Here is a 9,768-nt window from a genome sequence, read left to right as displayed (position 1 = left end):
TATTTAAAGAAGTAAAATAAAAATATTTCCCTAATAAAACTGCAAGAGCTATGACTCATTTTTGGTCACATTATTTTATTATTTTATCTTATAAAACCCTTGCTATATGTCAGGTACTGTTCTTAACATTTTACTAACATTAATTCATTTAATTATCTTAATAAACAATGAAGTAGTACAATAATCCCATTTTACAGATGAGGAAACTCAGGTGCAGAATGGTGAACTTACCCCACAGTTTCAGATAAATTCAGGACAGAGAAAGCCTAGCATTTTGTATATTTCCAAAGAGGGCATGGGTTGAGGAAAACATCTTTATTTATTTATTAAAATATATTTTTATTGATTTCAGAGAGGTAGAGGGAGTGATAGAAACATCGATGAGAGAGAATCATTGATTGGCTGCCTTCTGCAAGCACCCTTCTGGGGATTGAGCCCACAACCTGGGCATGTGCCCTACACCGGAATTGTTCGAACCTATGACCCTTCAGTCCATGGGTCAATGCTCTATCCACTGAGCAAAACTGGCAAGGAAAACATATTTAGGGTGAGGTGTGATTGGTGTGTTTCCAAGCTAATAACTAGGAAATTTTAACTGGTCAAAGCAAATCATAAGGTCAGCCCAGATTTAAGGGGTGGGGAAATCAACTCTGTTTCTTAATGAGGGAAGCAGACAAGACAGGATGCAAAGAATTGTTGTTTTGATCATGTAATAAGCAGCAAACATGACACAGAATCCTGACAATAACCTAATCTATATTCCATCCAGCCCACCCTATCCTCCTGCCAGAGGGAACCATTATACTGAATCCCACAATGAGATCAATCTTTTTCTTTTTACATAGTTTTACTGAATATGTTCTTTAAAACTGTTTTTCAGCCCTGGCTGGTGTGGCTCAGTTGGTTGGAGTGTCATACCTTGTACCAAAATGTGATGGGTTTGATTCCCATCAGGGCACATGCCCAGATTTCAGGTTCGATTCCTAGTTGTAGCATGTATAGGAGGCAACGGATCACATCAATGTTTCTCTCTCTCTTTCCCTTTCTCTCTTGGAAATAAATGGTGGGGGGGGGGGGGGGAAGGGGAGAAAAGATCTTTGCATAAAAAAAGTTTTTTTCATTCTTAGTTGTATTTAACTTGATAACATCACTAGTCATCAGAGAAATATAAATTAAAACCACAATGAGCCCTGGCCAGGTGGTGGGGTTGTTTGGAGCATTGTCCTATATACCAAAAGGTGGTGGGTTCGATCCCCTAGTCAGGGTGGGTGTGGGAGGCAACCAATTAATGTTTCTCTCTCACATCAATGTTTCTCTCTCCTCTCTCTCTCTCTGAAAGTCCATAAAAACATATCCTCAGGTGAGGATTTAAAAAAATTATATATATAAAACCCTAATATGCAAATAAGCCGAAAATGGAACAACTGAACAACTGGTTGCTATGATGTGCGCTGACCACCAGGGGGTGGATGTGGAACATGGCGGGCGTCAGCCACAGCGGGATGGTAGAGCAGGTGAGTGGGGCCATCAGGGCAAGCCTCTGGTGGTTACTGAAATTCTTTGCTCCTGCGTACCGCAGTCCTGCCTGATGCTCGCACCTGCTGCTGGTACTGGGTGCCAGCCCCAACCGCTCAGTGCCGTCAGCAGGTGCGAGCGGTGGCTGCCAGCCCTGATTGCCACCCCTCAGGGCTTCTCCACCTCCCCCTGCTCCTGATGGGTGATTGGAGCAGCAGCCACTGCTCACAGCCACCGCTCGCACCCGCTGCTGGCACCAGCCTTCAGGTCTGTTGACCACAGAGAAAGTTTCAAACTAGAAGGAACATGTAGGCCTCAGTTGTTTCAGCTCCAGGACAATCTCACTGACCACATCATTGTGAAAACAGATGAAGCAACCCTGAGGTAAGGACCAGACACCCTAGTGCTGACCAATCAGTAGAAACCACAACCCTAACCATGACCCTAACTCCCTTAGTCACCATGACTAATGATTTTCCCTATATAACCCATCCCCTAGAAGCCATCAGGGAGCCAGGTCTTTGAGCATAAGCTACTTAAGACTCTGGGCATGACACCATCTCAATAAATCCTTACTTTCTTGACTGCAAACTCCTGTTCATGTCTTATTTGGTTTGGATGCTAACAGGCAAAAGGACCCCTTCAGTCCAGTAACATAGGCAAAACTATAGTGACAGAAAGCACACCAATGATTCCCTGGGACCAGGGATGGGGGAAAGGTAATTCAGGGCAAAGAAGCGCAAGGTAACTTTTTAGGAGATGAAATTATTTTCTATATTTTGATGGTGATGATGAAAATTATTTTCTATATTTTGATCTATTATGTACAATTACCAAATGCTATTAAGCAATACATTTAAAATTAACCATTTCCCTGCCATAAGTGACTACAGACTAACTTTAAAATATAATTTTTCGTGAAAATGTCCAACTGAAAATATTCAAGAACACCCAAATTGTAATGTTTATTTTTATAATATTCATTGCAAATTGATTTTTTAAATTAAATTCAAAATATTGTGGCGTGTGGGGATGGTTTCCATTTTGGACATGTGGCAATTAACTGGTTAATAAATTATATTGTATGTAAATAACAAATAAGGGCATCATGTTACTTTTTTTTAAGGGCATCATGCTACATTTAATCTTTTGGGACTACATTTTTTAAATATTTTATTGCTAAGATTCATCCATACTATATTTCACTGTAGTTCATTTGTTTTGACAGCTGTATAATATTCCATTGTGTGAATATTCCAGTTTATTTGTCCACTCTTGTTCATAGTAGGCATTTGGATTTCTGAGATCAGGGCTGCTATAAACGTTCTTGTACATGTCTCCCAGTGTACACTTATGCATTTCTCTTGGATTTATCCCAAGTACTAGAATAACTGGGTTGGGTTGTAGAGTAGGTTACTATTCATTTACAGGAGATAAACTCTTTTTAAAAGTACTTCTCTGCTTTTCTTACTTGGGTATCTCTGTCTCCAATTAGACTTGGACTCCAGGGGCAGAAAACCCTCTCATCTTGGATTATCACTGCTTTGCTTTCAACTAGCACAACTTGCACACCCAGGAGGCCAAGGGCAGAAGGCCAGGTAGCTGAGTAAAGAACAGGCAGGAGCACATACCACACAAGAAGCTAATTATGATCCTGCTCCCTAGAGATCCATCTTCCTAGATTCACCAGGATTTTGAGTGTGGAAGGTCTTCCAGGGACCTGTTATAATGCAAATCCCAAGAAAGGAGAAGGCTTAACCTCACCTAAAATCTTCCTCAGCTGGTACCTCTAATATCCAAATAAGGACTAGCAGAAAAGGCATAAAGAGCAAAAAGAGTGACAGAAGAGGAAGAGAAAGGATTATTGGGAAGAACTAAAAATATGCTCCCTTTCTGCACAAGGACCAGTTTTTCAGAAAAAAATAAAATTAACAAAAAAAGCAATAGGTACATGTGACCACAAGCAATTTTTAATATCCCTGTCATTAAGGTATTGCCTTATTTGTGCTAAAGTTACAATCCTATATAATAAAGAGGTAATATGCTAATTTGATCCTAATGGTGTCCGAGTCACGACCAGGCAGAAGCTGGTGGGCAGGGACGGGGGCGGAAGTCAAGTGCTAACATCAAGCTGCCTCGGAGGTGTAGGCTGCTCCCAACTGATGGGCAGGGACAGGGACAGCCGGCCAAGCCTGAGTCCACCCCAGCTCCCGTAGGTCCTGGGCTGGACAGTGGCTCAGCAGTGTCTCCATTCACAGTGCCCAGGGGCAGCTGCGAGGGGCGCAGGGCCTTGCTGAGGGGTGCTGCACCGCTGCTGCTGCCGCTGCTCCTCAGCGGATGCCCAGCGGGCTGGAGCCGGAGTGGGCATGCACAGACTGCCCAGCCTGCTAGCGCCGTGTGCCCCACCCCAGCCCCGAGCCTGCCTCCGAGCCGTGGACCCCACCCTGTGCTCCAGGCAGGGAGAGGAGGCTCATGTCCACCACCGCACCGCCTGTGCTGCCGCCTGCCTGCCTAGCTGGCAGGGACCAGAGTGTCACAGGTGAGCTGCTCCTGCCCTCAGTGGTGGAACAGGGAGGGCGCTGGGTGCAGGGAGGGTACCTCAGCCGGGGTCCTCCTGGCGCGGCACGGGGAAGGGGCCCGGCCTGGTGGGGAGCTTAGGAGGTCTGGCTGAGCAGGCGCCAGTTCATCCAAACTGTTACTCTGCCATCTTCCTCCAGCTCTCCAAGCTAGCCCCCTTGCCCCACTGCCCAGGGGGAATGGGCTCCAGGCGACCTCCCTAAGTGCAGACTGTGAGCCTGGAGACTTGAGGAAGAGTGCCCGGTGGGGCCTGGGCAGGGAGCAGTGCAGAACTACCAGGGCAGAGCTGCTTCTGTGTCTTGGTGAACTTTGCAACCAACCCAAGAAGGAAACCGAGAGGGGAGAGGCCGGGAGCTGTGGATTCCCAGCACTTTAGTCACTTGAAAACAGCCCCACTTGGCTGTATGTTCAGCTGAGAAGTGAGGGGACTGAACACCACCATCGCTGGGCTCCAGTCGGTCCGAGCACCCATCATGAGAAGGAAAAAATGGAGGGAGGGGCCCTGAGGAAGGGAGGACAATCAAAGGAAATGTGTCTAGACTTTCCCCAGCCCTCTCCGTCTTTCCGCTGCCTACAAACGCCCCAGGCCCAGCCACAGTTCTGTCTCCACCTTTTAGTCCCCTGTTCTCCAACCACAGAGGAAAGAAATAAGGAAGGAGTCCATGCTGCCTCCAGAAAGTACCTATATACCTGATTGACCAGTCCCCTCCCACAGGGGGGGGGCCCTAAGCCGTCAGTAGGACATCCGTGAGGGGTCCCGGACTCTGGGGGAGGGGGGGCAGGCCAGGCTGAGGGACGATGCCTGCCCCCCCCCCCCCCCCGCCCCGTGCATGAATTTAGTGCACCAGGCATCTAATAATAACATAATTGACATGCAAATAGTAAACACATTGTGTGAGGTGAGTCCCTATGATGCTGGAGGAAGAGCTCTTGAGTGATTTGGGGTGGGTCAAACAAATGGCAGCAGAACTCAGCCACAGACCAGGAACAAGGGGGAAAAAACAGAACATAATAAGACATTAGGAGATTCCTAGGGGCTCAGAAGGCAAAGGAGGAGCACTGCCATTCCCAAGGATGAGGCCTCATTATCCCCCACAATCCCAGTTACTACATCTCCAGCATCTCCCTGGCTACCTGTCATACATGAACTCAAGGAATACTTGCTAGAGGAATGAACAATAGAAGAGACACACAAAAGAGTAACACAACCCTGTGGCAAAGACACTTCCCCAGCCACAATTGGGCAGCAGTGCTGTTAGAGCAGGAGGAATAGCTGGAATTATTCAGCTCAGAAGAGCTTTCTCAATTTAAGTAAGCAGATTGCAGTGGCTTAACATTTTTAGTTACTTGTTTCTTACATTAGATCATAGGCCATATGGAGAAACTAGGGAGCCTTGTTTTGGCCCGCCAACTGCTCAAGACTGATCATGCAGACCTCACCTCAAGTGTAAGAGGGGCTCTGTAACCAGACATTGAGCCACCTAGGAGCTAGTGCTCAGGAGCAGCAGCTGGTACAAGTAGAACTAACAGTACGTGGATTAATATGAGGCCCCGAATCACAGCCTCAGCTCTTTGGAGCTTCAACAATTTTATTGACTAAATGCTTCTTCCCAAGTTTACAGTATAAACTGTGGGCCTGCTCACTGGCTCCTCCTCCTAAGCCCCCAATGGAGCAGGAACGTTTAGTATAGGCTTAGAGATGGAAAGTGGGAGGTGGAGTATAATAAGTGAGTTAGAAACCTGCTGATGCTCCACAATTGGACAGCAGGACAGAAAAACTCCTACTTCCTATTGCTAAAAACTATCTATAGAAAGACTTGAACACGATGGAAATAGGACCCAGAGTGCATCTTTGCCAATGGTCTCAGTTTCCGGTGCCTCCTTGGAAGTACACCCTTTGTCTTCACACACCAGGGCTCCAGGAACAGGGTGATGCTATGTCAGTCTACACATTTTGCAAAAGTACATAGGCCCAAAATTGGCCATGAGGTTCGGGATTACCAGCTCCCCAACCTGGCAGGATGGGAAAAAAGAGAACGTGTCCATGAAAAGCTTTCTGAAGTGAGTCAGATCTTCCACCCGAACTTCGATGTTATATTGATTGGCCAGGAGCTCAATGGCACCTTGAACCACATACTCGTTCTGTAAGTGTGAGAGTGAGCAGGTGGAATAGACAACGTAGCCTCCTGGTTTTGTGGCAAGAAGTCCAGCCCTGAAACCAGAAAGAGACAAAACAGTGACTAGTGAGCTTCCCAGAAGCAGAGCAACGACAGAAAGAGCTAGAAGCATGGATAGAGGTGTCTACTGTGGAATGAGTAGCTGTGTTAGCCTCTGAAGTCTCTTCCACAATGAAAAGTCATTCTCAAGGCAGAGAGCAACCCAACCTTATTCCATGAGCTCTCCTCTCGAAGCCTTCTTGAAATGACCCCGAGCTGTGGCTCTAGTTATGAACCAAACCCTGATGCTTGCTATGGATTGAGTCTTTACCCCAGTCCTACAGAATCTTGACCTCACTAACTATGCTTCAAACTTGAGCTACTTACTGATACTGGGACTAGCATGGAGATAAGCGGACACACCAGTAAGTGAATCTATGTAGCCGACCATACTATGCATATCCTACTACATAGGGTTTTTATGTTCCAGAGAAGTAATATCCTCTTGATGTCTGTCTCCTTTAGGCAGGTCCTCAGACAGAAGACCCTTCTATGGGTGATGGTCTTGGCAAGAGCTTCCAGTCCCCCAGGTAACCAGACCCCCAGAGCATTCTGGCACAAAGTCCTGGGTGTATGTAAATCTATCACTCACGCAAGAAGCTGCACCTGCAGCATAGGTAACATCTGCCGCTCTTTCTTTCTCGACCGCTGAAAAATGTTGTTCTCCTCCTCATGAAGGGAGTGGCGGTCTGTGGTACAGGGCACATCCACCAGCACCTGCCCAGCAGTGTTAAAAGGTAAAGTATTAGAGCTCCTTAAGGCGAGGGCTATTTTAGGTCCCTGATCTGGGGGGTATGCAGAGAGCTCCCTCTGCCAATGCTTCCATTGCAGAGTAGCTAACAAAACTTCTCATTTTAACCCAATAGACAATTGTGAAATATTGAGTGGGAAAACAGTATGTTTAGGTATACCCATGGCTGGTAAAAAATAAATAAATAAAACCAACACACAAATAGCTATAATTACATAATTGATATCAACCTACAAGAAGTCTTTAGTGCTTCAAAGCTCTGTCCTTGGTTCAGTCCTTAACTATTTGAATAAAATCATCCAATTTACAGATCATACAGTGCCCAGGGGGGTAACTAATATACTCAATAACAGGATCAGGATTTATAATATCTTTTTTTAAAAAAATATACTTTATTATTTTTTACAGAGAGGAAGGGAGAGGGATAGAGAGTTAGAAACATCGATGAGAGAGAAACATCGATCAGCTGCCTCCTGCACACTCCCTACTGGGGATGTGCCCACAACCAAGGTACATGCCCTTGACCAGAATCGAACCTGGGACCCTTCAGTCCGCAGGCCGACGCTCCATCCACTGAGCCAAACCGGTCAGGGCAGGATTTATAATATCTTATGCTACCCTGACCAGGTAGCTCAGTTGGTTAGTGTTGTCCCAATTCACCAAGGTTGTAGGTTCAATCCCCAGTTCAGGGCACACACAAGAATCAACCAATGAATGAATAAATAAATGGAACAACAAACAATGTTTCTCTCTCCCTTCCTCCTGTCCTCTCTCTAAAATCAATAATTTTTTTAAAAAATCTTATGCTAAAACAATGTCATATCTGATATGAAAAATTTTAAAGTGAGAAATGTAAAATCATTCATTTACTAAGAGCCTACCCTGGGCTAGGCACTAGAAACAAAAACAAAAAGAAAAATGTTTAATTGTTCTATGTTTATATTTCAAAAAAGTAAATTCATCTAGGAAAAGATATGTTCATTTTTAACTAAACAGAAACTCCAAGTAAATTAATACTGACCCAGTGTTCAATACTTCGATGTTTTCCTGGCTGCATGAATTGACACAATACATAGAGTCCCATATCTCAAGAACTATGAGAGGGCTGGCCTTCGCAGGAAAAAGCAACATTAAATAAGGATGCCCAGAGAAGGGCCACTAGGATGTTTAGAAAACACATCACAGAAGAAAGTAATAATTCTGTTTCCAGCAATGTAGTGAACTAGATGTCCTGAAAACCCTTGCAATACAAAACACCTAAAGATTGGATAAAATAGCCCTGGCAGTTTTTCTCAGTGGTTAGAGCATCGGCCTTCAGACTGAGGATCACAGGTTTGATTCCCAGTCAAGGGCACATACCTCAGTTGCAGGAGACAACCAATTGACGTGTCTCTCTCACATCAATGTTTCTCTCTCACTCTCTCCCCCTCCCTCCCCCCTTCCTTCCACTCTCTCTAAAAATCAATGGAGAAAATATCCTCACGCCTCAGGTAAGGATTAAAAATAAAATTAGAGAAATCCTCAAACATCAAAGAAAAAGTAGCATAGCCCCGGCTGGGTGGCTCAGTTGGCTGGAGTGTCGTCATGTATACCAAAAAGGTTGTGGGTTTGATTCCGGGTCAGGGCACATACCTAGGTTTCTGTTTCAATCCTGGTCAGAGCACGTACAGGAGGCAACCAATCGATGTTACTCTTTTGCATCAATGTTTCTCTCTTCCTTCTTCTCTCTCTAAAATCAATAAACATATCCACAGGTGAGAGTTTAAAAATAAAAAAAGTAGGCCCTAGCTGGTTTGGCTCAGTGGATAGAGCGTTGGCCTGCAGACTGAAGGGTCCCAGACTCAATTCCAGTCAAGGGCACATGCCTGGGTTTCGGGCTTGGTCCTCAGTGGGGGGCATGCAGGAGGCAGCCAATCAATGATTCTATCTCTCTCTCCCTCTCCCTTCCTCTCTGAAATCAATAAAAATATTTTTTTTTTAAATGTAGGAGCACAGATCTAGGGAGGCATGCCGGAGCTGAAGCCAATGGCTTCTATCTTTTATCAAATCCCTAGTAACCAACACAAGCACACCAAAAAAACCCACAAAAAACAAACAAACAAAAAAACACCAGAAAACAGGGCACTGGGCCCATTTGAGGTAGGGAATTGGGATGGAAATCCATAACAAAGCCAAAATCCTCAAAGGGCTACACAGTCAATCAAAGAATAAACTAGAAAAAAAAATCAGCCCACAATGGACAAGAGAACTTGTCTGTTTTCGCTTAACTCTGGACAAAAAGAAAAAAAAAATCTCCCTGAGAATTTTTAATGACTAAGATGGAAGGTTCAAATCCAGAATGCCTGCATGATCCAGGAAATCCCACACAGAATAATTAATGGTCCTGGGTTAACAGATCCTCCAAACACCTGGGAAAAAGAAATGCAGGTTCCTTGCTAGAGGAATGCAAATCCTCTAATTAACTAGGGCTCTATAATTAACTTGGGAATGATCACCCTATCCTATATAATAAAGAGGTAATATGCAAATTAACCCTCATGCCCTCACAAGATGGCTGCCTATGACCAGGCCAGCAGGGGAGTTGTGAGGGACGACCAAACGACTGAACAAGCAGGATGCGTGGGGCAACCAGGCCGGCAGGGGGGTTACTGAGGACGTCCAAATGACTGAATAAGCAGGCTGTGTGGTACAACCAGGCCAGCAGGGGGG

The 9,768-nt window shown here is 45.2% G+C and overlaps 1 protein-coding gene across 4 annotated transcripts in view; it reads right to left on the bottom strand.

Moving 5' to 3' along the window:
- Positions 1-5,648: 5,648 nt before the first annotated feature.
- The window catches only part of NSUN4 (NOP2/Sun RNA methyltransferase family member 4), a 17,535-nt gene continuing 13,415 nt past the window's right edge, over positions 5,649-9,768 (bottom strand). For all 4 annotated transcript variants that reach the window (XM_006087268.3, XM_014454522.2, XM_006087267.3 and 1 more), the window contains 2 exons: positions 6,901-7,025; positions 5,649-6,304 (listed from right to left, as the gene is read on the bottom strand). In XM_006087268.3, coding sequence (XP_006087330.1) covers positions 6,028-6,304; positions 6,901-7,025 — 402 coding nt within the window. In that variant the 3' untranslated portion in view covers positions 5,649-6,027. The remainder of the gene's footprint in view (positions 6,305-6,900; positions 7,026-9,768) is intronic.

Source organism: Myotis lucifugus, unplaced genomic scaffold, assembly GCF_000147115.1.
Source record: "Myotis lucifugus unplaced genomic scaffold, Myoluc2.0 scaffold_37, whole genome shotgun sequence".
Classification (NCBI taxonomy): Eukaryota; Metazoa; Chordata; class Mammalia; order Chiroptera; family Vespertilionidae; genus Myotis; species Myotis lucifugus.
This window is presented reverse-complemented; position numbering and strand designations above follow the sequence as displayed.